Source organism: Peromyscus maniculatus, chromosome 1, assembly GCF_049852395.1.
Source record: "Peromyscus maniculatus bairdii isolate BWxNUB_F1_BW_parent chromosome 1, HU_Pman_BW_mat_3.1, whole genome shotgun sequence".
Taxonomy (NCBI): Eukaryota; Metazoa; Chordata; class Mammalia; order Rodentia; family Cricetidae; genus Peromyscus; species Peromyscus maniculatus.
In genome coordinates this window covers 92,822,714-92,850,320 of record NC_134852.1, presented here as the reverse complement: position 1 = coordinate 92,850,320, position 27,607 = coordinate 92,822,714, and the positions used below count along the sequence as shown (strand labels likewise).

At 47.5% G+C, this 27,607-nt stretch overlaps 2 protein-coding genes across 4 annotated transcripts in view; both read left to right on the top strand.

Moving 5' to 3' along the window:
- The first annotated feature begins 1,220 nt into the window (after positions 1 to 1,220).
- LOC107402407 (uncharacterized) lies at positions 1,221 to 5,500 on the top strand. Its single transcript, XM_076546134.1, has 6 exons — positions 1,221 to 1,301; positions 2,526 to 2,543; positions 3,202 to 3,219; positions 3,595 to 3,796; positions 3,945 to 4,192; positions 5,394 to 5,500. Exons 2-6 carry the CDS (start codon positions 2,526 to 2,528, stop codon positions 5,424 to 5,426), a joined length of 519 nt encoding a protein of 172 aa, XP_076402249.1. The 5' UTR covers positions 1,221 to 1,301; the 3' UTR covers positions 5,427 to 5,500.
- A 160-nt stretch (positions 5,501 to 5,660) lies between these two features.
- Ap3b2 (adaptor related protein complex 3 subunit beta 2) overlaps positions 5,661 to 27,607 on the top strand; it is a 39,565-nt gene continuing 17,618 nt past the window's right edge. The window contains exons 1-8 of one of the 3 annotated variants that reach the window (XM_076546128.1): positions 5,661 to 5,736; positions 6,074 to 6,256; positions 16,520 to 16,595; positions 16,734 to 16,808; positions 17,129 to 17,224; positions 26,764 to 26,924; positions 27,176 to 27,242; positions 27,352 to 27,534. In XM_076546128.1, the coding sequence (XP_076402243.1) occupies positions 6,144 to 6,256; positions 16,520 to 16,595; positions 16,734 to 16,808; positions 17,129 to 17,224; positions 26,764 to 26,924; positions 27,176 to 27,242; positions 27,352 to 27,534 (771 nt within the window). In that variant the 5' untranslated portion in view covers positions 5,661 to 5,736; positions 6,074 to 6,143. Of the gene's footprint in view, positions 5,737 to 5,800; positions 6,257 to 10,620; positions 10,872 to 16,519; positions 16,596 to 16,733; positions 16,809 to 17,128; positions 17,225 to 26,763; positions 26,925 to 27,175; positions 27,243 to 27,351; positions 27,535 to 27,607 lie in introns of those variants that run through there. The other 2 variants (XM_042278771.2, XM_076546119.1) reach the window with 2 other exon arrangements.

Here is a 27,607-nt window from a genome sequence, read left to right as displayed (position 1 = left end):
CTCTTGAACTTCCAAATCCTCCTACTTCAGCCATCTTAACATGAATTACTAAAAAAATTTAAATATTCCAAAAGGAGACAAGAAAGGGAGAACAAAAGAACACACACACACACACACACACACACACACACACACACAGAGAGAGAGACAGAGAGACAGAGACAGAGAAACAGAGAGAGACACACAGAGAGAAGGGAAAAACAGGTAAATAATAGTAGACCGAAGATGATATGATAACCACATCAATTACCACATTAAATATCTACGGAGTGAAAAGGAAGACCCAATGATGTATGTATTTTAAGAACAGTGACGTAGAGCCAGGCACATTGTATGCATCCAAGGTCTCTGATACTCACCAGGCTGAGATGAGAAGGTCCCTGGAGCCTATGGTTGAGACCAGCCTGAGCAACAATTGAAAGTCCCATCTCAAAATCAAAAATAAATGTAAAGACACAAACAGATTACAGGTCAATGGGAAGAGGAAAGCAGATGAATGATTAAAGACCCAGAGGCAATTAGCAAGCATAGCATTAGGTAAAGACTTCAACTGAAGCATTAGCAGAGGTACAGGGGGACATTCATAATGATAAATGTCAGTTCATCCAAAGATGTAGCAAAGTGTTTCTACATGTAATAAGAGTTTCTCACTCCACAGAGCAAAGTATACGACAACGAGAGGGAGACAATTCTGCACCTGTACATAGCAGGAAATCTTACCATCCCTCTTAACTGACAGAAAACAGTATCGAAAATAAAGTTAATATAGTCAGAGGTGATGAACAATATTGTCAACCACCTTAACCTAGCATTTGCTTACAGAACACTACACCCAAACCTGCAAAACTACACTTGCAAGGATGCAAAGCATGTTCACTAGAACAGACCATACAGAAAACCTCAACAAATTCATGGGGATTGAAGGCTAGCTCTTGTTCTCTGACCAAGGCAGGGTGGAGACAAAGAGTTGAATACCCTGAGGCCTCTGAAGAGTGAGGAAATGGTGCTGCGGAGAAGGCGGTCACAGGATGTCTGATATCAGATGTGGAAAGGAGGGAGGGAGGAAGGAAGGAGGCACCATTTGCCTACCTGGACCCCAGCCCTCAGGCTCTGGCTTCTTGCCTGCCCCAGGGTCATAGCAGAAGTGCTGCTGCCTCATTCAGATTGGCTAGGACACTAGTGCTCAGAACTTCCTGGTTAGCCCCTTTATCTGCCAGATCCATGGCCAACTTGTCCTCTTTGCTCTGGTCACAGAAGACACAACACACATCTCACAAGGAGTGAAGTGTGGTGACTACAAGGTAAGTGGCTCACATTATGGGCTCAGATTCGGGTGGGATCCCAGCGACCAGAGGGTCTGGAAAGGGGAGGATGGTCAGAAGAGGTGGGCTGCCACTCTGACTTTGTTTTAGCTGTAGGTACCTGGCTGGGAGCAGTGACCCCAAAGCTGGTCACAGGGATGCCCTGCTACTGATCTGTTTCTGATAGCCAGAGAGGGAAGGTCTCAGCCTCCAAGCCAGGATCCCCAACATGGTGGGCAGTGTTGTCAGGCCCTGGGCCGTGGAATTCGGGAACTTGTCTCCCAGGCTCTGATGGTCCCAGGATGTTGCTCTTCCTCCTTTTAATATAACTAAATGAATGAATGCTAAATGCAAGGGTAGCTGCTTCTCTAGTCAGGAAGAAAACGGGGGTCAATACTTCCTGGTGGTGGGGTTCCATACACAATGCAAAAGGTCCCAGCATTCCAGAGGCAGCCCTATACCCTGGTTAAGTCAGATCACCTCAGCTGGAACACTGGTTCTACCACTTTTTACATGTAACCTTAACAACCTCCCCAAGCCCCGTTTTTCCAAATGACAATGACAGTGGGCTGTACATGCCGTTGGTTTTAGGGGTAACTGGGGCCCTCACACACCTTTTGGCAATGAGTATTATTTTTCATTATGGGTGGAACACCAGCCATGGACCTGACCTGGAACTCCGTTTGAAGGAGCAAAGCCCCAGCCGATGGCAGCCAGAGTGCCTCTCTGACCCAGTGGGAAAATTGAGGGAGAGTCTAGGCTTTTCAGTTGAGTGATTCCATTTGATCTGTGAGGCAGGGGTCACAGGGAGGCCACCAGCCTTTGGGACACATTGTTCTTCTCCTCTGAGCTGAGAAAGAGGTATTCTTCTCAGCCCTCACTTTGTGGCCAAATGTGCATGCTCAGGCTAATGCGCCAGTTCAGGAGCCAACTAGACCTTAGATAAACAAGCCCTGCCCTCTGGCCTTGTACAGATCACAAAGACCTCTCAGTGCTTCCCAATGGTCAGGTGATGCCCAGCTTGCCAACCTTACTGTCCCCACTTTACAGATGAGGAAGCTGAGGTAGAGAGAGAAGGGACTTTTTGATGTCCCATATGGAGAGGTGACATAGGTCTCTCAACCTGTCATCAGCATCTAGTGCAGACTCAGACACAGCACATGAGCAGCAGAACATGGAGGACACGGGAAGCAGCCGGTGGTAATGTCTGTTTTCTCTCCCTAGATGAGCTTCAGATGCGAGGTAAATGGAACAGAAGTCCTTGGCTCATCTCGTCCCCTCCCCAGGCAGGGTGGTAGCTGTTTCAACAGGGGCCAGGACAGTCCACTGTCTTCCACAGCTGTGACTTCTGCTTGACCCCGTGGGGTTAGAGGGCAGCCAGGAGTAAGGTGCTCTCCCTGTGGGTGGGTGGTAGCGGGTATGACCCCTGACCAAAGGGCACAAGGACACAAAGATGCCCAGAGTCCTGGGCTGAGGGGTCACTTGTTGCTCCCAGGTCCTTTAGTAGTCCCTCAATAGTCCCCCATCTACCCTCTCTCTCCTCTGAAACCAAAGCTCAGGTATAACCAGGGCAGTGAAACCATCCTTCCAAGTTTCCAGAGCCCTCTGTTTGCAGTAAAGATGAGAAATTAAACTAGATCTCTCAGTTCCTTCTATAAAAAACAAAAACATGACATGGTGTTTGTTTATGGGACACAGGATGGTCTTGTGGACACAGATTAGCTGTGTGTCCTGTAGCAAGATTTGACGTTCCTCAATTTCCTCCTGAAAATAAGGATACTATACCTATCTTGAGAATTGTAGCAGGGAGGGAAAGAATGCACATTTGCTACTGAGGTTATTGGATTTGTAAGATATCTACCATGGTCCAGATTTCACTGACATCTTCCTGTTTCTTCAGGCCTACATCTCAACCAAGGTACCTGCTGACACCCAAAACCCAGTGTTGCTTATAGGAATGACAAGATGGAAGACGGATGAGGAAGGAGATCCAGGAGCTGGGAGAGAAAGGAGAAAGGAGTGGGAGGATTTGGGAATAAGTGGATAACTGTGGGTGGTGAGGGAAGCCCAATTGCTGGATATTATGGGGTCCTTACGGGTGGCTCAGGGCAGGGTCTATCTGTGGGTTTCAGGCCTCTGGAATCCCTTAAGGACAGGGAGGCAGATGTGAAGCAGTGAAGACCTGCCCAGGGCCCTACCCCAAGCCAGGTCTGCCGTGTGTGATAAGCTGAATGACCCAGCTAGCTACACCCGTGCGTGTACTACCCTGCAGTCTCCACGTTTCTCCTCTTAGACCCTAGAAAGGGCATCCAGCACCGTTAAGTTCTTCTTCTCTGAGGCGTTCATGGGTCAGCACTTCCAGGAGGTGGAGTTAGACAAAGGGGAGCCTCAGCCTGGAGACCTCTTCCTGTTCAAGTTGCAGTCTCCTAGGGCACAGTGGTTCGGGGCCCACGTGGGTGTTTACTGTGGCCACGGAGAGATCATACACTTTGAGGGTGAGTGAAAACATAGTGGACCAGCCGCGAGAGGGCTGCTCCGGGGTGAAAGGGTAGGTCTCTGAAGGGGGGAGGGGCAGCCCGGGTGTGGGACTTGGGTTTGAGGAAATGCTACTTCTGATTTGCACTGGGTCTGCTACCCCTGCAGGCAGGACCTCTGGCAGTGGTGGACTACAAACCCTGCTGGGTTACTGCGAAGGTGTGGTGTGCAAACAGGGTCACCGCGCGCTGCAGCGCTCCCGAAAGCTCTGGCGTGTGCTTCGCAGACGCGGTGGCATTGACCCCAAGGTGCTGGAGCGCCGCGTGCAAGAAGCTATGAACAGCGATCCTCCTCTCTATAATCCCACTAGCAGCAACTGCGTGCACTTTGCACTGAACCTGTTGGGCGTGGACTCAGTAAGCACTTCTCCTCCAGCCGTACATATCTCCACCTCAGCCCCTGAGTTTGCTAAGAAATGCTACCAATCAACCTGCTCCAGCAAAATTCAGACGTTCCCCTCCCCTACTACACTCAGACCAGGTTCCTTTAAGGTCTTTACTCTGGCAGTTCTAAAGTCCCCAGAAACAAATTGGCGTGCCTGTTTGTTGAAGTCACACACTATGAAACCCTTTGAGCCCTTGCCAGGCGGGCCTCAAGCCCCAGTCCTTACATCCTGGCCAGACATATTCACTGATTACTACCAATCTCCTACCCAGGTGCTGGGCCAAACCCATCATTCTTCCTTCAGTAGAATGTCTTTCTGGAAGACACACCAAGACCAAGTTCTCAGCCCACAGGAGAATTCTTTGCCCCAGAGGGACAAAGGCAGAGGATAGGAGACAAGGGAGAGGGGAGAAAAGGGGCAATGGAGAAGGGGAAGAGAGGTTTTCCCCAGAGGAACAAAGGACCGCCTTTGGATAAAGTGGAGGCAGATGTAGCCCATAGGCAAAAAGCAGTTTATAAAGGGAAAAGGGTAACCCTGGTGTTAATGAGGTGGTATGTTTTGGTTGGGCATGTTCATTAGTATAGACAAAAGGGGCTTTTGATTGCTGGACTTCAATTCTTTGACAGCTGGACCTTGGTGGTCAGCCTCAGGAGGAGGAAGTGGCCAAATAAGGGAATCGACCTTGGTGGCTAGCTTTAGGAGTGTAATCTAACAGTTCAGAAGGCAGAGGGAATGGGGGGCAAGACCCACCAGAGCCTTGTTTGCCAAGATCCTGCCTACTAGAGCCCTCCACTTTCTAGGGACCCAAAGTCCTCCTTTCTGAGTTCATCCCATTTCCAATGAGACCACTAATTCTGATTCCAGAGACTTGGGGATCCTAGGTTCTACCCATGAAGACAGCCCTTGGCAACTCTTCCATTCTCCAAGCCTTGCCAGGAGTTTCCAACCACTCAACCCCATGCCCCAAACTCTAGCCCAAAGAGACATAACCCATACATCAGCATAGTTTAGGGCTTTCTCTCCACCCAGACCTACTACCTTCCTTTCTTCCTTCTTTCCCTTCCTCCCTTCCTTGGGTCTTGAGCGCTAAGGTCCAAGAGTCACCAAGTCCCTGAGACCTGGTGATTACACCAGACCCTAACTCAACCTGTTACTTCTCCCTTCCCTCCTAGATGTCAATGGAAATGGACTTAACCACGGATTAATGTGACCTTAGTCCCTCCTGAGTGGGGCAGAAGAGGCTTCAGAAAGGATCATTAAAGTATTTTCTAAAACTTGCTTAGGATGTTAGATGTGCTCTCTACTTCCCCTGGAACCATTCTGCTCCCAGAATGCACTAGTGCTTGCTTCCTGGGTCAGGCTGCCCTGACATACCACTTCTTCCAGGAAACTGTTATGCTTCCCAATTGGTAGGCAGGTTGCCCCCAGAGGGATTTGATTTAGATGTGTGGAAAAGGAAGTTGTAAAGGTACTATCCCTAAATCTCCAAGTCCGGTGTTCTACTGGTGTCTGCGGGTATGGCCTTATTTCAGCGTACCCCCCTTCCTTCACTGCGTGGGTGGGCGGACCCCTGGAGGTCAGGTGATCGGGTGGTGGCAGGAGGTCCGCATCCCTCCAAAGCCTGGTTCACTGTTCCCAGTGTAGGTGCTCGCAGTGGCTTTAAGTGCGGCGGCACGGGTGTCAGGGGGTTCTGAGGGATTGGCGCGGGCCGGGCACCGTTCCTTCTGCCCTGGTACGCTCACCCCAACCCCTGCACTCCGCGTGTGGTGCCGGTGCCTTTAAGAATCTCAGCGCGCGGCCCTGATTGCTGAATCCGCGCGCAGCCTCTGCAGCGCAGCTTGCATCTCTGCAGAGCTAGGCGTGCGCCCCCTGCCTCGGCCCTAGCCCAGCCGAGCCTCTCAGCCACCCGGCATCACAGACCCATGTCGGCCGCCCCGGCCTACAGCGAAGACAAGGGCGGCTCGGCCGGCCCCGGAGAGCCGGAATATGGCCACGACCCGGCGAGCGGCGGGATCTTCTCCTCCGACTATAAGCGGTGAGCTAGCGAAGCGCAGGCCGGGACGCGGCTGGCGCGAGGGCACCATGGACAGCGCCCTGGAGGCCGCGGGCTTGCTGGACTCGCTCTGCGGGGTTCCCACAGCCCTGCCACCTCGCCCTAGGCAACCGAGGGGACCCGAGGCTAGTCGGGGAGAGGCCAGCCAGGCAGGATTCTCCAGGAACTGCTGCCGGCCGGTGTTGTATCTCTTTGCAACCTTTTATTGGCTGGGTGGGTTGGCTCAAAGGGAAACCAAAACATAACCCCTAAACCCAACTGCGTGGGGGAGGGGGGAGGGGGGATCTGAGTTCGTGAACCTGGAGTGAGTCTGGACCACTCTAGGAAGCCCGCCCAGGATGTAGACTGAGAAACTGGCTCCTCCTACAATCTCCCACCTCATTCTCACTTGGCTCACCCCCCCCTAACCCCCCCCCCCCATTGCGCTATGATTCAGTCCTACTTAGCAGGACTGTGGTTCAGCCTCTTACCTTTGACTCATTCATTTCTTTGTTCATAAATTCAATAGCAATCATTTATTAAAGGCCTACCGCATAGACCTGCTAGCCATGTAACACAGCAGCGAACAGGAGACCACAGATTGCTCTAACAGGGAGCAAGAATGCAGCCTGACAATTCAGCTTTCAGGGTCAGGAGGGGAGTGGGAGGTGTGTTCCGTTTTAGGGAGGAAAGTACTCACATAAGAAATGGGTCTGGGCTGGAGAGATGGCGCAGCGGTTAAGAGCCCTGCCTGTTCTTCCAGACGACCTCAGTTCAATTGCCAGCACCCACATGACAGCTAACAACTGTCTGTAACTCCAAGATCTAACACCCCCATGCAGACATACATGCAAATAAAATAATTTTTTTAAAAAAAAGAAGAAAAGAAAAGAAAAAGAAATGGGTCTGGGGTCTCAAGGAAAAGCCCACACAATCCAAAGCACTAGGGGCAGGTAAATTTACTTCTGCAGAAGGGGCATTCAAGCAGGAAGGAGCACCTAGTGGGAGTCCCCTGGATTTTATTACTGATGCAAAGGTGATCCTGCTCCTCACTCTGGATGGTCAGTGTTAGGCATCACATACTTAGCTGGCTGCTAATAACAACAAACGCTTAAAAGCAGTGCAACTGGTAAGCAAGTTGTAATTTTTTTTGACAACAGGGTACAGCTTTTTTTGTGTGTGTTGGGGGGTTTTGTGTTTGTTGTTTTGATTTTTTTGTTTGTATGTTTGTTTGTGTTTTAGACAGGCTTTCTGTGAAGCCCTGGCAGTCCTGGAACTCACTCTGTAGAAGAGGCTGGCCTCAAACTCAGATCCCTCTACCTCTGGAGTGCTGGGATTAAAGCTGTGTGCCACCACCACCCAGCTCAGGATGCAGCTTTGAGCCCATATTTTGGTCTTAGACCAAGGTTAGGCTGTGAGCCTGTGCAGAATTCCCTTAACCCCAGTACTCACGAGGTAGAGGTGAGCAGACCTCTTTGAGTTCAAGACCAGCCTGGTCTACATAGCAGGTTCTAGGACAGCCAGGGCTACAAACAAACAAACAAACAAACAAACAAACAAGCATATTTCATTTGCATTTTCTACATCCCAGAGGACTAAAGAATACAAAAAATGTGTAGATTCCTCTGATGTCAGCGCAGTGTGGCTAGAATCACTGCAAGTCACTAGAATGAATGAGGGTTCTAAGCAGAGGCTGCCACCAGATTTGTCGATTGGAAGGATCTCAGGCTGGACTCAAGAAAGTGGGAGTGAACCGGTTCAGGGGCTGGGGGGGATGGCTCAGTGGTCAAAAGCACCTGTTGCTCTTTCAGAGGATCCAGGTTCGGTTCCAGCACCCCATGTTGGCTCATGTGACTATCTGCAACTCCAGCTCCAGGGGTCTGATGCCCACTTCTGACCTCCTTGGACACCAAGCAAACATGCACATGATGCACACGCATGTAGGCAGGCAAAACACTCACAAGCATGAAATAAAAATAAATAAATAAATCTTAAAAAAAAAAAAGAACGTCATCTGGGTTGAGCAAGAAATAAGGGAAGGAGATGGTAGTTGGAGTTGAATGTCTGGGCATGAGGCTGGCCTAGAGCAAATCTGTTTAAACTGAGGGTCCCAACTGGGTCTGATAGTGGAATGAGCATTCACAAAAAGTTTGCCAACAGTAAAGGATTCCGAACACACAAAGTTTTACAATTAATTCAAAATCACACACATAATGGGACTTAGACGTTTCTGACCTGTGCTGCCTACTGTGACTTTACTGCAACTGTGATTCTAAACAAATACCATTCACACTCTACAACTGTGATTAGATCACACCAGACATTGACACTGCCTGAGACACCTTGGTGCACACTGGAGGCTCTCCCTAGAGACTGATATGCTATGACCCACAGCACTTTCAACTGTACATACACAATCTTCTGCTCTTACAAAAGCGTAATGTTAAAACAGGGACTTTTCACATTGTCTTACCATCATTCTTCAGTATGTATCAAATTAGTGTATCCTCCGATGGTTGTGTTACACAAACAAGCACATCCATCTCATTAGTATGCAAATTTACTTTAGTCCTGAATGGTAAAATTATCTGTGCTAAATAACTGATTTTGTTATCTTGTTATTTTTATATGCATGTGTGAGTGTGTGTATGTATGTGTGTGGTATATGTGCACATGCATGTGTGGGTGAGCATGCCACCAAACTACAGGAAGATGTCCTCCTTTGTCACGCTGCCTTGTTCCTTTGGTGCAGAGTCTCTCACTGAACCTGGAGCTCACAGGTTTCGTCTAGGCCGGCAGCCAGCCCTTTCCTGGAGCTTCTGCTCTCTCGGTGCTGGGTTAGAGATGCGAACAGGACCATGTCTGGCTTTTACATGGGTGCTGGGATCTGAACTCTAGTCTCTTGTGAAAGCACTCTTAATTGCTGAGTCATCTCTCCAGCCCCAAAGAATTGTTTTACAATAAATTTCTTTTGGATTTATTGCCAGTAATGCTTGATTTGTCTGCCTGTCTTATGTATCTGCATACAGGGTCATGTAAGAATTTCTTAGGTGCAAAAAGTGCTCAGCAGAGAATGTTTAAGATGTCCTGACCTAGACTAGGGGAGACAGGGGACATAAGGGCTTATTTTTGTATTGCTTTGATCCTATATCTGATAAAAAGCAATTTAAGCAAGGGTTTATTTTAACTCATAGATGGAGAATATATGTTGGGGAAATGTGATAGCAAGAGTCTGAGGCTGGACACAGTCAGCCATGAAGCCAAGAAGATAAATGCTGGTGCTTCATATTTCTCTCTCTCTCTCTCTCTCTCTCTCTCTCTCTCTCTCTCTCTCTCTCTCTCTCTTGTGTGTATGGTGTGTGTGTGTGTAATTTTTTAAATTTATTATTATTTTTATTTTATGTGTATTGGTGTTTTGCATGCATGTCTGTGAACCACACACGTGCCTGGTGCCTGTGGAGGCCAGAAGAGGTTGTCTGATTTCCTGGAACTGGAATCACAGACAGTTGTGAGCTGCCATGTGGGTGCTGAGAATCAAACCTGGGTTCTCTGGTAGAACAGCAGGAACTCTTAACTACTGAGCCATCTTTACAGCCCCCACTTTCTCCTTTTTATTCAGTCAGGGCTCCCAGAGCACCGGGTGTTGTCACTTATACTTAGGATGGGTTTTCCCGTCTCTCTTGGACCAATCTAAATATTCCCTCACAGACAAGCCTATGGGTTGTTGTTGTTGGTAGTGGTGTTTTTTTTTGTTTTTGTTTTTGTTTTTTTTTGTTTTGATTATTCTGTATCCTACAAACTGACGGTCAAGATGAACTACACAAACTGGCTTTGGGAGGACTGATGAGAATCAAGAGGCTGCACCAGAGTGAGCAGGGATGTATGAGATTTCTAGGGAGGAGGGAAACACAGTTCTGAGAAAATTTAGGGTTCAGTTGTGGCTATAAGATTTGGAGTAAAAAAAAAAAAAAGCCGGGCGGTGGTGGCGCATGCCTTTAATCCCAGCACTCGGGAGGCAGAGCCAGGCGGATCTCTGTGAGTTCGAGGCCAGCCTGGGCTACCACGTGAGCTCCAGGAAAGGCGCAAAGTTACGCAGAGAAACCCTGTCTCGAAAAACCAAAAAAAAAAAAAAAAAAAAAAAAAAATTCTTCCCCTGACCCTCTCACCTGCCCCGAGACTGGTGTAGGTTCAGTCCCTGTCCCCAGCCATCTGTCCCTCCCGTGGCTTTGCTTCTGAGCATTGAGAAGGAAACCAGAGCCTCCCATCTGGCCAGTGTCTAGTTACTGAGCTTCGGGGCGGCTCTTCTGGTGGCAGTGGGCAGTGACAAACAGTCCTGCTCACTGGCCAGCTCAGTACTCTCTGGGAGCTGGACTTGGTGCCAGATGCAACGATTCCTGCAGCTCCCCGGGACTGTAGTGAGGCCAGGGGCCAGCGGGGCTGATCAGGAGGAGGCTTCCAGTCCTGTGCTAGGTCCTGAAGGTGGGCCCCCACCCTGGTATCAGGCCCTGAAGCCTGAGGAGCTTCGGTGGCTGCAGGCTCCTGAGGAAGACACAGCTCCAGAAACATCCACAGAAGGACCTTGCCCTGAGGCTGGCCAGACCCCGAGCCAGCCATTAAGGTACAGAATGTCCTGCCTCTGCCCCCAGGGAGCTGAGAAGGTCAGGGAATGAGTGGCCTCTACCTTCAACCCAGCTCCCTGTTTCAGCTCCTCAGGTAGAGGAGCAATAGACACATGTTCAGGGTCCAGGCTTGAGGGGCTGCAGGTAGAGGTCACGGGACACCTGAGGGTTGAGAGTCTGACTAAGGGAGATGAGGAACTTAACTAGCTGAACCTTCCAAGTAGAGGGAGGCAGTAAAACATTCAAGGTTTGGGGTCCCACCTTGACTGTTCTCCCCATCCCCCAGCCCTGGCTGGAGTGGCCTCAGGATAAGTTGTGAGGACAGAAACAAACACTGTCCAAGTTTGAGCAGTCTCTCTGGGTCTGTAGATTGTAACTTGGGGAGCGAGCCTGGTGGCCACTGAGGGGTGGGTGGATGTGTCTGATCCCGGGGTCATGTTTGACACACCTGAGGGTTCCAGCCACCATCAGGGGAGTCTGCTAATCCAGAGTAGGTCAGGGTCAGGTCAGAAGGAGTGCAAGGTAAAGGGATCTGAGGGGAGGTGAATATTTCATGACCTCAGGGCACTGTTGTGGACCTCTCCCTTCCTCTGCCTCTAGGGAACTTGAAGCCAGTGGGAGTACTGGGAACAAAAGAGGGATGAGGTCCGTCTCCCCAGGAGGAAAGGGCAAAGGCTACCTCACTCCAGAGGAAAAGTGTGGCTTGTGGGCATTTGAAGAGCAATTCTGCCTGCTCTGTTTTATACCCAGTGCCCCTGGCTTCTGTCAACAGCCTAGAATGCATTACCAGTTTTGTGGGTGGGATGCCCTGGGGTGTGTGCTTTTGACGGGGTCCTGAGATATTTGGAGCATGGAAAGGACACCCAGGTGTGAAGCAGTCAGTTTCTAGAGACGACTGAGAGTTAAAGGAGACCAAGCCTCTCTGTCCACTGCAGGCCATTGCCCTACCCCACACCCCACCAGGTTAGGCCCCAGGAGGTCAGAGCATCCTCTGTCCGTCTTCAAGTCCCCTGGCCATTTTGGTGAATGAGTCCGCAGTGAACAAATTTGTCAAGATTGTGTATGGATTAGATATGGCTGTGGCGTGTGACTGTAAGGGCCCTGTGTGGGGGTGTGTGGAGTGGTCTCTGTGGCATATAGTCATAGTTGTGCAGGTGAAATGTGTCTGGGGGTTCTGCATTGAGAGTGTGTCTGTGGAAGGATGCTGTATGGTTTTGTGTGTGCTTCTCCGGGGTTTGTGGATATGTGTCTGCCGTTTCATGTTTATGGTCATTTGTGTCTGTGAGGGATGTGTGTGGGGTATAGCTCTCTGTCTCTGGGGTATAGGTATATCCACAGGGGTGGACATGTGTGTGGTACTTGTATGAGAGTTAAACATGGAGTGTATATTTGAGTGGTACAGCAGCGCACACTTACGCATCAGGAAAGCTGGTAAGCTGGTAAAGCCCCTTCTCTGTCAGCTTCCAAGACGCTCCGTACTGCCAATGCCCAGCCCAATACTTTGTGCTTCTGCCCACCCTTAGCTCAACACCCCTGAGGAACTGAAAACCAGGTCTGTGTCTGGGAGTGCTGTGTGACCTTTCCTGGAGTGACATGTATAGATATAGGTTCACCCCAGATGTGGCACCAAAGACAGTCCAAAGAAACAATTCTACCTAAGTCCAGCTCAGTGAGCCGGAGAATTCCAGGAGTATGGGTGAGCAGTTACCCGCAGGAGCAAGGGTGACTCAGAGGCAGCCTTATCACTGAAAAGTCCGCTCCAGCAGGGGTGAGAGTTGACAAAAGCCGGATCCCTGGAGCCCCCTGCACACTTCTGGCTAGTCCCGTGGAAGAGTCTTCTCTCTACAAGATGGTAACCACTGGGTAACTTTGCGGGGGACCTGATGAGTCTTATTTTCTGATCTTCTAAGGTTCAGATACTTCCTGAGTCTTAAGGAGTCTGCCATCAGGAGGGGCTGTTTCTTAAGAAATGACTACTATTATAGTATTGAGAGACAAAGCGCTTGTGTTATGGTCTTTGCTTCGAGAGTGCCAGAAATGTTCTGGTCTTGGGGGCATCCACCCAGGCAAAGGCATTTTGAATTAACATGAGCAGGGCTGGATGCTTGCTTCTGCCAGCTAGCAAGGGCCTCTGTGTTCTAGAAGGCATTCTTTTTCTACTTGGCTTTCTGTCAAAAACCTCTTCAGAAAAGACATTTCTCATTTTGTGCGTATATGTTTACCTGGGTTTATGAAAGTGCCTGTGTGTGTCATGCACATGGAAGCCAGGTGAGGAGAGACATTTCCTAACATTCTTGGGACATGGGTTTCTTAGCGCTCCTGTCCCTCCTCATTTTTTTTTCTGTTAGGCTTACCTATGACTAGGACCTGTGTAAGGAGATTCTCCTTCTCAGGGTGTGGGTCATTTATTTCTCAGTGTCAACAGCAGACACATTGCCTCCCCCCCTCCTAGGACTGTATGCTGTTTCCAGATGTTTTATTTCTCCCATTGGTGTTTTATAGCTTCATCAATGGCCACTCCGTGCTAACATGTCTGACGTTGGACAATGAGGCCATCCATGGAATCTTTGGGAGCTGTCCAGTTCTTGGATTCATTTTGGTCTGTAAGGTCAAGACCTGCAAGCATGCTTGATGTGGGGAAAGAGCATCATAATCTCTTTTTGTGTGTATGGGAGCACTGTGCAGGTGCACATGTGAGCACATGTGTGTGGATGCCAGAGACCTACCCTGTGTGCCCTTCCTCAGGGACCATCCACCTTGGTTTTGCTTGTTTGTTTTAGGCAAAGCTTCTCTCCCTGGTTCCTGGCTCTCACTGCTTTGATGAGGTGGGCTAGCTATCAGTCCCCAGAGGTCCCCCTGCTTCTGCCTTCCCAGTACTGGAATTACAAGTGCTTGCCCCCATGCCCTGCTCTTACTGGATGCTGGGAAGGAACATCGGGTCCTCATGCTTGCCTGGAAAGCACTTTAGTGGGACACCTCCCCAGTCTCCGACCCGTGTTTTGACACCCAGTTCCTCTCCCTTGGTTCTTCCCATCCACCCAGGGAGCCCTGATCGCTCTAGCGCCAACCTTTCCTTTGCCCTGGCTCTCTGAATTTTGTTGTTGTTGTTTTGTTGCTTTGTTTTTTGAGACAGGGTCTCATTGTAGTGATGGCTGGACACAAACTCACAGAGATCCACCTGCGTCTGCCTCCTGAGTGAGGATTAAAGGCGTGTGCCATCACGCCTGGCTTAGTTTTCTATGGTGGGTGTAACAAAGAGCCACAAGCTGGGTTACTTTTGGGGGGACAGGGTCTCCTGGTCCCCCTGCCTCCTATTCCTGAGCACTGGGCTGTGCCACTATGCCCAGTTTATGTGGGGATCAAGCCCAGAGCTTTGTGCAGCTAAGCTAGCTCCCTAACATCTGAGCTTCATCCCAGACCCTAGAATGGAAACTTTTTGTTTCAGCCCAGAAGGCCCAAAGTCTAAAATCAAGGTGGTGGTGTCTTTTGGTTATTGTTGTTTATTTGTTTGTTTGTTTGTTTGTTTTTCTAGACAGGGTTTCTCTGTGTAGTTTTGGTGCCTGTCCTGGATCTCGCTCTGTAGACCAGGCTGGCCTTGAACTCACAGAGATCCTCCTGGCTCTGCCTCCCGAGTGCTGGGATTAAAGGCATGTGCCACCTCCACCCAGCAACGTGGTAGTGTCTTAGTTAGGGTTTCTATTGCTGTGAAAAGACATCATGTTTCTCTCTCTCTCTTTTTTTAAAAAAATATTTATTTATTTGTTATGAATACAGTGTTCTGTCTGCATGTTTGCCTGCATGCCAGAAGAGGGCACCAGATCTCATTACAGATGGTTGTGAGCCACCTTGTGGTTTCTGGGAATTGAACTCAGGACCTCTGGAGGAGCAGCCAATGCTCCTACCCACTGAGCCATCTCTCCAGTCCCCATGTTTCACTCATAAAGAAAACATTTAGTTGAGGGTGGTTTGCTTTCAGTTTCAAAGGTTCAGTCCATTAAGATCATGAAGGGGAGCATGGCAGTGTGCAGGCAGACATGGTGGAGGAGCTCAGAGTGTTACATCTCGCAAGAAACAAGAAGTCAACTGACTGTCACACTGAGTGAAGCTTGAGAAAACAGACCTCAAAGCCCACCCCCACAGTGACACACTTCCTCCAAGGCCACACCTCCTAATAGTGCCACTCCCTTTGGGGGCCTTTTTTTTTTTTTTTTTTTTTCAAACCACCACAGTTAGCAAGGTCCTGTTCCCTGAGAAACCCAGAGGGGAATTCTATCTAAATTCAAGTGGCTTGCTGGCAATCATTGATATTTGTTGGCTTACAGATGAAAATCTTCAGTCCTGTGGCTTTACAGTGTTTACTTTGTGACTCCATCTCTTTGAATGGGAACACCAGAGGATCTGGATGTAATGGTGCAGGCTAGTAGTCTTAGCACTCCAGGAGCTGAGGCAGGAGAGTCATCAGGCTGAGGTGGGGGTCCAGCTTGGACTATATAGCAAGAGCTGTCTAATATTGAATTAACACAACAAACCAGGAGACATAACTGTGGCTTCATTTAGCTTCAGTACAGGTAGTCCCTAACTTGATGACGGTCTAGCCTGTGAGTCTTGAGTTTATGGTGTTGTAAAAGTGATGTGCATTCCACAGAAAGTACTTCGAGTTCTGGTCCTTTCCCGGGCTAATAATGAGCAGTGTGATGCTTTGGTGTTGTTCCCACCCATCAGCGACTTCTGGGAACATTGAAGATGGCCTTGGCTCTGCTGTGATGTTTGGTAGTGGAAGTGTATTAAATGTATTTTCATCTTGATACCTTCACTTTATACTGGGTTTATGGGGACATAATGCCATTATTAACCAAGAGACATCTGTCATTCCATCATTAGATGTATGTATGGAGTATGGTACGTGGAGTGTGTGTGTGCGTGTGTGTGTGTGTGTGTGTGTGTGTGTGTGTGTGTGTGTGTGTGTTTGGAAGGCAGACGTCATCCTGGGCTTCATTCCTCAGGAGACATCCACCTGACTTTTTTTTTTTCAGACCAGGTCTCTCACTGGGACCTGAGGCCCACACATTAGCCTGGACTGGCTGCCCAGTGAGCCCCGGGAACCTTCCTCTCTTCACATCCCCAGTGCTGGGATTATAAGCACTTTCCACTTCCCTCGGCTTTTATGTGGGTCCTGGAGATTGAACAGGCCCTTCTGCTCATGGGGCAAACACCTCACCAACTCTCCCCCTTTTGGCAGAGGAGTTGGTGAGGTGAGAGGTGGCTGTGGCTTGTTCCTTTGTCTCTCTGATCTTTCAGCATTTACCTCGATATTGGGCTCTGGGATTTTATTGTTAAAACCGGTTAGGGTTCAAGCTACAAAGCTATCTTCCCTACCCACATTGTTGACAAATCAGTTTCCCAAATTTCTAAGGCACTAGGAGGTTAGGACTTCAACATCCTTTCTTTTGGCCAGGGAACACAATCCAACCCATAATAGTGGCTGGCGCACATGTTTCTCCTGAAAGCCTAATCTGTAGGTTACCACTCCCCACCGGCACCCCTGGCTCTGGTCCCTCTGGACTGGACTTGGCCTGAGTCCTGCCTGGAGCCTGGTGATCCATGCCCCACCTCCATCCCTCATCTGACTTCCTCTGCCTCCCCCCAGGCATGATGACCTGAAAGAGATGCTGGACACCAATAAAGATTCCCTCAAGCTGGAGGCCATGAAGAGGATTGTGGCGGTAAGAGGGGAGTCCCATGGGTGACGGGCCTGGGTGTCCAAGAGCAGCGACCCTGGGTATGTACCAGGTTTTGCTCTAATCGGTGCTCTGCCTCCCCCACCCTCCTTTTCTCTTTTCCTGTTTGACCCCAACATTCAGATGATCGCCCGGGGGAAGAATGCGTCAGACCTGTTCCCTGCCGTGGTGAAGAATGTGGCCTGTAAGAACATAGAGGTGAGCACCATTCAGAAACTGGCCTCCGATCCCAGTCCAGGACTAGACTCAAGCTGGGCTGAGAGAAAGGATGGAATCTACCCAACCCTTGGGGGCCTGACCTGTTCAAGCCATCCCTCACCCAGAGGACATTGTCCTTATGTCCCTGAACCGGATGCGAATCAGGCTAGAGGACTGGAGACACACTCAAAGCTGCTGTCCCCTATTGGAAGATTTTGACCCCATGAACCACAGTGCATGCAGGGGTGGTGATGGCATCCTGGGAGGTGAAGGTGCTACCCGCTGCTGGGACCCCTGCCAGGACACAGGCTCTCTCCTAGGTGAAGAAGCTTGTCTACGTGTACCTGGTGCGATATGCGGAGGAGCAGCAGGACCTAGCCCTACTGTCGATCTCTACCTTCCAGCGTGGCCTAAAGGTCAGAGGTCTGCATGGGGCCCCGGGCTTCACTGGAACTATAGGGGAGGAGTGGTCCCATGCAGAGGCCATGAACGTCCTATAGGCTCTGGGGACCTCCTCCTACTTGCAAAAGTTGGAAAAGTCAGGTTCAGAGGCTCCAACACCCTCACACAGACATTCACGCAGACAAAACACCGGTGCACATAAAATAAAAGAATTAAGGTTTATTCATCTCGAAGCCCTGGAAGCTGGAGGGCCCAAGGCCAGGAGGAGGGCACATCTGGTGAGGGCTTTTTGGCTCTAAAGAGTCCCAAGTTGGCACAGGGTATGTACCACATGGTGAGAGGGGCATATCCAAGAGACAGAACCATTCTTAAGCCATTAATCCATCCACCCAGAGCCCTTCTGACTCAGGTAGGGATTACAGCTCAAGTTGTTTTAGTGGATTTATTCTTTACCAGCAGGCTGCCTTCGGCATGAGTCGTTTGAGCTTCTGAGTGGAGACTCTCAGTCCTTACCTCTACTTATAGAAGGAAAGGAATTGTGACTCACATCAGGCCCATGCCAGTCCCTTGGGGAAGAATGACAGGAGTCTCTTCCCCTGGGCAGTAGAGCCTTGGCTGGGACAGGCCTCCTGGTTCTGGTGTCTGTAGAGATCAATGACTTGAAGAGTCTTTTTACCTTTAACCGGAGAGGGAGGACAGAGGTTTTGCTAGAACCAGTGAGAAGAAAACCAAGTTTCCCATGCAGGAGACTGCTCTCCCACTGGGAGGCTGGCTGCTAAGGTCACTGCAGAAGACCAAAAACACCTGCCAAAACTGACCCTGGGAATCCCGTTCTCTGTATGTTCTGTACAGCTGGTGATTCTAGAGTTGAAAAGACTTGGTCTTTTTTCTGTTCACACAGGGGGTCAGTGTCATGTTTTAGACGCACAGAGTATTAAAAAACAATTACCTTTTAAATATCCAGATCACATCTATTCCTGAAGAAAGAAATCTGAGCCAGACAGAAATTGAAATCACCCAAATGGAGGGACGGACAGTGGGAAGAGTCAAGTCCTCTAGAAGAGGATAAAACCTCTCACTATCTAAGCTGTAAATATTTCCCCCCTTTTCCCTTCTGTACAGGGCCTAGACTTGAATTCATGAGCTCATGTGGAAGTCTTTCTTGGTGCTTTGCTGGTTAGTTTAAATTCCTCCAGTAAGCACGCAGGCAGCCTCCTCTCTCCACATCAAACTTTCTTTTAAAAGCTCGGATTATGACTTCTAATGTCCCTTCTTTCTAAACTTTCAGTTCAGATTTCTGTGAGGTGGGTTCTGTAGTCAAGAGTTTTCCTGACCTGGCCACCAACTCCCAAGTAACTGACTCAGAGACTTTAATATAAATTATAAATGCTCAGCTGATAGCTTAGGCTTATTACTAGCTAACTCTTACATTTTAAGTTAACCCATATTCTTTATTTATGTTCTGCTACATGGTGTTACCTTCATTAATATGGCAGGTTCATCTCTGCTCCCTCTGCATCTGGCTGGTGACCTCCTCTGACTCTGCCCTTTTCCTTCCCATCATCCTTAGTTTGGGTATCCTACCTATACTTCCTGCCTGGCTACCGGCCAATCTGCATTTTATTAAACCTATTTGACTGACAAATCTTTATAGTGTACAAGAGGATTATTTCACAGCATTTCCCCTTTTTGTCTAATTAAAAAAGGTTTTAATTTTAACATAGTAAGATTGTATACAACAAAAACAGTTATTAAGTAAGTATTACAGTTACAATATCTAGTCCATCTGTATTTGGCAAAATTGAAGAAAATATTCTTTTTTTTTTTTTTTTTTTTTTTTTTTGGTTTTTCGAGACAGGGTTTCACTGTGTAGCTTTGTGCCTATCCTGGAACTCACTTGGTAGCCCAGGCTGGCCTCGAACTCACAGAGATCCGCCTGGCTCTGCCTCCCAAGTGCTGGGATTAAAGGTGTGCGCCACCACCGCCCGGCAGAAAATATTCTATTATCTATCTTATCTTTGTGAGTACAAAGTTTTGTACCTAATTTATCTTTTATCATAACTAAAGAAAACTATAACTATCTAGTCTTCAACTCCATCAAAGACCCCAGGATGATGAAATGTTACCTAATGACAGGAATATCTGACTGCCTGGACAGTCACCCAGAGTTACTCTGTAACACTGGAGAATCCTATTCTGGCCTATAAGCCCAGCTCATCTGACAGACTTTGCTGTGAAGCAGGGAATTTTGAAGGACTGTCCTACTTTGTCTTGGCAAAATTCAGCGGTTGCCTTTCTTGTGTCCTGCTGATTCAGTTTGGACAGTAACTCAGCAACTGAGGCAAGGTCAGTTTCTTTTCCCATAAAGAAAATAAACTCCATAATCTTTAACACCCATAATCTTCTCTGAAGTAGACTGGTGCTGCCAGGAGCAGACATGACTCACTGTTATGAAAAACCTTAGGTTATTAAACATATTAAACATCATATTTTGTAGGTCTTTGAATTGTTTGAAGACCATCTATATATCTAAATATATCTAAATATCTGTGTATGACCTTGAAAACATATCTAACATGACTATAAATTTGACCACTATAGATGGCTATTAATCTGTATTTCTTAATTATACATTATATTTTTTAATTAGCTGCATAAACACAATACCTTAAATAAAAGTATAAATATAGTATAACAAAATTAACTTTAGATTTGTATCAATATAAAAATAAATAAATAAATAATTTGTACCAATAAACCAAAATCCATACCAATGTATAATATTTAAGATTAATAGTTGTTTTGGATTAAAGTAGATTCAATAATCTACCCTTTTATCCTATTATTTGTATATCCTCCCTTTTCTTTTTAGAATAAGATCCCTGAATCTAATGTCCTTTGTTTGTTCCTGACCATTACCAATAACAACTTGTAACCAATCCCTCTTAAATGATAATAAACATCTATAACCCATTTTTGGGAATGTGGCTGTAGTTCTGTAAACTACTTCCTGTTGTCTGTGGGGCACTGACATCTTTAGGGGACCCTTGAGAAAATCAGGATAATTGTTAGGTCTTGGCTGGAGTATTCTGTGAGGCTGGATCATTGCAGTCAGCAGCCTCAAAGCTGTTTTGGATGCTGAATCACCTGGGCTGTTTTTATTGGTGTCTGGTCTCCTTGCTCTGAAAATACATAAACTTTTAAAGGTAACATACATATCTGTATTAATATAACTATAGATTGTGCATTGTACACAAGTCAGCCAAAGGTGATTTTTTTTTGTTATGTTTTGTTTGAGCAGGTAAAATATACATCACGTGTCTTGTAGTTCTTCATGTTGTAGTTTATTTCTTTATATCTGTAGTCAGGATTTCAGGGGGTCTTCCTCGATCAAACCTGATTTTCTTTAACCCAGAATGAATCCACAGCCTCTCATTTCCTGTGGAAATAAAAGCATAACCTTTCCCCCAAAGCAACACATCTTTTGACTTAAGTTTTGAAGTCAAGATATTTTTAAAAAGATATAGGTTGGTTTAATCTAGCAGTTTTAACCCAGTGTCTCTTAGCAGTCAAAAAATTCAAAGGCAACACAATAACTTACAGGATCCAGACTCACTGTGTATTATTCATAGTTATGTGGCTTTTTCCTTTTATATTGCTTTACTCCCCCTTTAAAGAATTTTATTATTTTAAAACTATATTTTTTAAATCTAAGACTGTATATACTCTTTCTCTTTTGTTTCCCAAGCCTATGTATATTTTTAAACACACTGTAACCTGATCAGAGGCTTTTTTTTTCTGTCTGGATCTGTTTTTATTGCATATCTATTGTCCTTTTCTGTCTGCATGAGCAAATTTAACTGCTGTGTAACTTAGATCATGGCATGCTGGTGGCTGGCTCCTCCCACTTGGCTCCCTACTGCCACCAAGAAGCCATGCTTGACCCTGTTCTTTTGTGTGTTTAGAAACCTTTAAAAAAAAAACTTTCTCAGGTTTTATGTGGAAATCTTGCCAAATGTTTGGGCACCATATGAAGGTGTTTTTCTGTCCTGACTGCCTGCTCCCAAATAACTAGCAGCTGCTTCCCAAATAACTGACTTGGAGACTTAATATAAATTATAAATACTTGGCCAACATCAGGCTTGTTACTAGCTAACTCTTACATTTAAATTAACCCAGATTTCTTCTCTATGCTTTGCCCCATGGCTTGGTGCCTTCTCTCATCATGGCATGCCCATCTTGTTCCTTCTGCGTCTGCTGGTGACCTCCTCTGATTCTGCCCATCATCCTTAGTTTGGACATCCCGCCTATACTTCCTGCCTGGCTACCGGCCAATCAGCATATTATTAAACCAATTTGAGTGACAAATTTTTACAGTGTACCAGAGGATTATTCCATAGCAGGTTCTAGAGGTACAACTCATCCTTTTCATAGTCCAACAATTCTGTAGGTTGCTGGACAGGCTAAGGATGACTGCTGTCCTCTGGGGCTCAGCTCTGGTATAGTCTGCTGGGCTGGCAGGAGTAGCAGTTTGTTCTTAGGGCCGGGTAGGAAGCATGGTTACTCGTATATATGTTAATTAGTAAATAGCTTGAGTGTCTTTCTTTTTTCTTTTCTTTTCTTTTTCCTTCAAGATGTAGTTTCTCTGTGTAGCCTTGGCTGTCCTGGAACTCCCTCTGTGGACCAGGCTAGCCTCAAACTCACAGAGATCCACCTGTCTCTGCCTCCTGAGAGCTGGGATTAAGGCGTGCCTCACCACTGCCTGGCCTAGTTTGACTGTCTTTATATCATGCAAATACTAGACTGGCCTTACAAGTCAAAACTATGGGCTCCATCTCAGATTGGCAAGTAATCTTTTGTTTGAAACACGGTTAGATTATTTCTTCAAAGGTATTCTGAAAATGTAGCACAAAATTTGAATTTTCTTATACTATGTACAATCTGTGTCCCCATCCCTCCGCTTAAGAAAACCTGGGTTCATTTGGTCCCAATCAATGCAAGAATTAAAAAGAAGAAGAAGAAGAAAAAAAATCCTCTACAACAGTTGTCAGAAAATTATAAAATATTCAAATAGTATTCAGGGCTTGTAGGCTGTAGTGTCTCAACCATGCAATTACTAGATTTTGTGTTTAAAAAATGTGCATAGTTATATTCCAATAAATTCTCATTTTAAAACCAGGCGATGATGGTGAACGACTTTAATCCCAGCACTTAGGAGGCAGAGGCAGGTGGATCTCAGTGAGTTTGAGGCCAGCCTGGTCTACAGAGTGAGTTCCAGGACAGCCAGGACTGTTACACAGAGAAACCCTGTCTCAAAAAAACAAAGCAGCTAATAGAACTGTCCTGAGGTCTGTGGCCTAGCAAGCTTTGTTGTCAAACATCCCCGACACATCTCCAGTAATAGGGACCACACTTCCTCATAAAGCCACGAGCCACCCCTTACCCTATCCTAAGACAACTGCACATGGCTCTTGAGTTTGTTTCTTAACTATTATATTTTACTGAAACTCCTGTAGCTATAATTCTTTTTGGTTTGTTTGTTTGTTCTTTGTTTATCAAGACAGGGTTTTTCTGTGAAACAGCCCTATCTGTCCTGGATCTCGCTCTGTAGACCAGGCTGGCTTACGGAACTCACAGAGATCTGCTAGCTTCTGCCTCCCAAGTGCTGGGATTAAAGGCCTGTGACACCACACCCAGCTTGTAGCTATTCTTAAAAAATTCTTTTAAGTATAGGCAAGCACCTGGGTTCAATCACCAGAACCACAAAAGAAAATTCCACGTTCATGAAAGGCCTAATGAATGTCATGCTGTATACAAACAAGCACAGAGCCCAGGTCTCCTGTGTATCTCCCTTACTTTTCATTAGTGTATATTTATTCTTTTAAAAAGTCATATTTCCTCATTTACTTCTTGTGTGCGCAAGCACATGTGGGGGGTCAGAGATCCCCTTCCCCCCTGTGGATCCCAGGGATCAAACTCAAGAGAAATCAGGTTCTGTGGCAAATGCTTTAACCCTCTGAGCACCTCACTGGCCGTCTGTTTATTCTTTGCTGCTTAGTTATGCATCATTCCTAAATGATGGAATACTGTCTTGTAAATGGTCTCATAATATAAATGGAGTTTTCTTGTTTTGATTACTGTGTTTGGGGTCTGTCTTGGGCCATTGTGTATGCCCAAGTTCTCTTTTTATCAGCTAACTTGAAGCCATGTTTCTGTTTGTTTGTTTTTCTTTTCTTTTTTTCTGTTCAGCATGCTTCTCTTTCAACCCTGTGGTTGGCAAACAGATAATCTAGACTTCTGCCATTCTGTCTCTGTGGGTGACCTCTGGGATTGCCTGGGAAACACTATGTTTTATTTAATTAGTTTCACAAAATCTCTAATCCAGGATCCAGTGCAGAGCTAGAGATTGAGCCCAGGCCCTCAAACTTGCTAGGCAAGCATTCTGTCACTGTGCTACACACACACTCACACACACACACACACACACACACACACACACACACACACACCGCAAACTCCACATACCCCCTCACCATACACACCACACACACCACGCACATACACACCACACACACATACATCACACACACACCACACACACACACACACACACACACACACACACACACACACACATACACACACACATACACCATATACACCACACCTTTTTCGTTTTGGTGTTTTGAGACAGGACCTTGCTGAAACTTACTTATTGTAGTACAGGCTAGCCTGTAACTCACAATTCTCCTTCAGTCTCCTGAGTGTTCAGGCTATAGATGTACACAATAATATCTGGCCCATCCTCAGCCCTGATTTTTATTTATTTTAGGACACAGTTTTGTGAGGCTGCCCAGGGTGGCATCAACCATTCAGTCCTGCCTCGACTTCTCTGGTAACTGGGACCTCACGCACACACCACCACACACCACCACACCCAGTGCATTGTCTGCCTCTGTGTTAAAAGGGAGAGGTTATTTGAGCCAGGGCATCAGCATGGAGTGTGTGGCATACAGTGTTTCCAGGTTGTCAGTGCTGTGTTACTAAACCTTACCCAGCTAGGCTTTATTGGGTTATGGACCCAGACAACTGTAGAGTCAGCCAGTATTTCTGTCTTACTTTGGAAGATCATGAAAGCAAGGAGAAAAACATTAACACCCTTCATGTGAAAAGAGCTATGATGACACAGAGATAAATCAGGCCCAAATTCTGCTCCTAAAATGCTCACGTGATTCTGTGAAGCCAAAGGCCTGCATCAAGGATGGCAATGCAGAAGTGTTATGGGAGACTCCCAGAATGCCTTGCTGAAATCAAGAGCCACAGTGCTAATATCCACCAGCCTAATTACCTCTCCCCAAATGAAAACTGATGGGTTTTGTTCCTATGATTGTTTTCAAAAGAAAAAATGGTAAAAGTAAAGCAGGCCAGTTTTTTTTAAAATAATTTTTTTTTTTTAAATTTTACATCCTGGCTGAAGTTTTCCCTCCCTCCTCTCCTTCCATTCCTTCCCTGAAACCTCTCCCCTGCCTCTCCCACATCCACTCCTCCATTTCTATCAGAAAAGGGCAGGCCTCCCATGGGTATCAACAAAACATGGCATATCAAGTTGCAGTAAGACTAGGCACCTCCCCTTGTATTAAGGCTGGGCAAGGCAACCCAGTGTGAGGAATCAGGTCCCAAAAGCCTGTAAAAGTCAGAGGCAGCCCCCCCTCCCACTGTTAGGAGTCCCACAAGAAGACCAAGCTACACAACTGTAACATATATGCAGGGTGCCTGGGTCAGTCCCATGCAGGCTCCTGGGTTGTTGATTCAGCCTCTGTGAGCCCTTATGAGCCCAGGTTAGTTGATTCCGTGAGTTTTCTTGTGGTGTCCATGATCTCTCTGGCTCCTGTAATCCTTCCTCCCCCTCTTCTGCAGAATTCCCCAGAACTCCATCTAATGTTTGGCTGTGGTCTGCAACTGTTTCCATCAGTTGCTGGATGAAGCCTCGCTAATGACAATTGGGCTAGGCACCAATCTGGTCACAGGAGATGGTCAGTTCAGGCTATGTATCCACTATTGCTAGGAGTCTTAGCTGGAGTCATCAGCAGTTCAGGTTTTAATGGTCAGCGTGATACAATTTGTCTAAGAAAATATAGGCTCCTGCTTTTTAAATAAATGCTTTAAAACCACACCACTAAAAATCAATTATGAGATTTTGCCAGGGATTACCATCATTTCCACATCTGGTTTTGTGGCTCTCCTTCTCCAGCAGAGAAATCAGGTCCTTTATCTTCCCAGCATGCTTGTTGTCCATCACTCTGAAGGATTAGTGTCTGTTTACAGCCATGGTCCTCAACCTTCCCAATGCTGCCACCCTTTAATACAGGTCTTTATGTTGTGGTGACCCCCAACCATAAAATTATTTACATAGCTACTTCATAACCATAATTTTGCTACTGTTATGAATCATAATGTAAAGATCTGCTATGCAGGATATCTGATGTGTGACCCCTGTGGGTTGTTTGACACTCCCCACAAAGGAATTGTGACCCACAGGTTGCGAACCGCTGGTTACTGCCACAGATGGAATGTAGTGTAAACTCTGAGATTGTAGCAGGAGAGTGCATGCTGTTAGCAGGGGTGTATGGATGCCCTCTGAACAGAGGCCTACACGTGAGTTTTAAATATTGGAGAAGAGCAACTTCTGATAGGCTTCTGGGGAGAGGTGTGGCAAGGTGAACTGTGGAGGAGAGCAGATTGCATTTCCTGGCCAGCACGGCAGGCAAAGACAGATGCTGATTCCCAAGAAAGAGTGCTGAAGTTTTCTACACTTTCAGTAACAAAGCTGCTCCCTGCCACACGTGTTTCTGGGTCAGGTTTCGAACCCAGAGGCAAGAGGTGGTGCTCCCGTGTGTTGTTTGGCAAAAGCTTTGCTGGTGAGAGGCAACACACACATCTGCTCATTCCCTCACTCCAGATAGGGAGTCTACAACAGACCAAAGTACGGATACCGCCAAAGTCAAACTGAGTTTTACTGGGGTTACTTACAGGAGCAGAAATGACTTAAGACCCCTTATCACCAGGGTTCACCCCAGCATGGATGTCAGCTCACAAAGCTGGGAACCTGCAGCACACTGCACAGCCTGCAGGCTGGAGAGTCCATTCTAAGTGACTCTGGTCTACGCCTCTCCGAGGCAGCTGGGCTGGTCTCAGAGTCTTTGCAGCTGCGATTGGCCGAGATTCTGCTTTGCAGCTTAGCTCCTCTGTTCTTGGCGGCTTCTCTTTGACTGAGAGGGACTCTCAGCTTGTGTTGTTTACTCTGGTAGGGAGGGGTCTAGTGAATCTGGTCAGTTTCAGGATCTTCTTGAAGACATGGACTTTCTCGGCAGGATGGAATGCTACAAACTCACAGGAAACTGTCACAGGACACCAAGGTTCCTGACACAAGCTACCCTCGGCCACAAAGGCAGGGAAACAGTTCTGGTGGAGACAGCAGCCGGGAATAGTGTCTGGTCTTCCCATTAGGGGACCCAATGGCCTCTCTGGCCTTTGTCTTCACTTCCGTCCTTAGGATCCCAACCAGCTGATCCGTGCCAGTGCCCTCCGTGTCCTCTCTAGCATCCGTGTGCCCATCATAGTGCCCATCATGATGCTAGCCATCAAGGAAGCTGCCTCAGACATGTCACCCTACGTTCGGAAAACAGCTGCTCATGCGATCCCCAAACTTTACAGGTGTGCATGCCCCACCTTTCCCCTTTATCCTCCAGGGACCTGGGTTCCTAGCCCCTAGCTGACCCCTGACCTTACCACGGTCTTGCAGGCTCCTACTTGTCTGGAGTAAGGTGGGGGCTAAGGACAAAGGTGGGGGCTCTGATCTCTTGATGCGTGGGCATATGTGCCCAAAGTGAGTCTGGCTGGGGGCAGCTGTTGGGGGGCCTGGGGACAGGAAAGGGACATTTTCCCTGCAACTGTTTCTCCCTCAGTTTGGACTCCGATCAGAAGGACCAGCTGATAGAAGTCATTGAGAAGCTTTTGGCCGACAAGACCACGGTGGGTGCATTGTGGGAAGACAGGGCAAGTGGTGGGAAGGGAACAAGACAGATGCCAATTCAAGTTCCTCTGCCCTTCCCATTCACATCCTCTCGCCTTGCTTCCCCAGCTGGTGGCGGGCAGTGTGGTGATGGCCTTTGAGGAGGTCTGTCCGGAGCGTATTGACCTGATTCACAAAAACTACCGGAAGCTCTGCAACCTACTCATTGATGTGGAGGAGTGGGGCCAGGTGGTGATCATCAGCATGCTCACGCGCTATGCGCGCACCCAGTTCTTGAGCCCCACGCAGAACGTAAGCTCGAGGCTCCAGTCCGGCGGAGGGGAGGGAGGTCACCCAGGGAAGGCGCCCACAGACCCGGCCGTGT

Bases quoted from the DNA above. Each gene is read 5' to 3' on its own strand.
- LOC107402407 (XM_076546134.1), top strand. The intron at 3,797-3,944 runs GTGAGTGAAAAC...CTACCCCTGCAG, and splicing joins AGAGATCATACACTTTGAGG to GCAGGACCTCTGGCAGTGGT. The intron at 4,193-5,393 runs GTAAGCACTTCT...CTTCCCTCCTAG, and splicing joins ACCTGTTGGGCGTGGACTCA to ATGTCAATGGAAATGGACTT.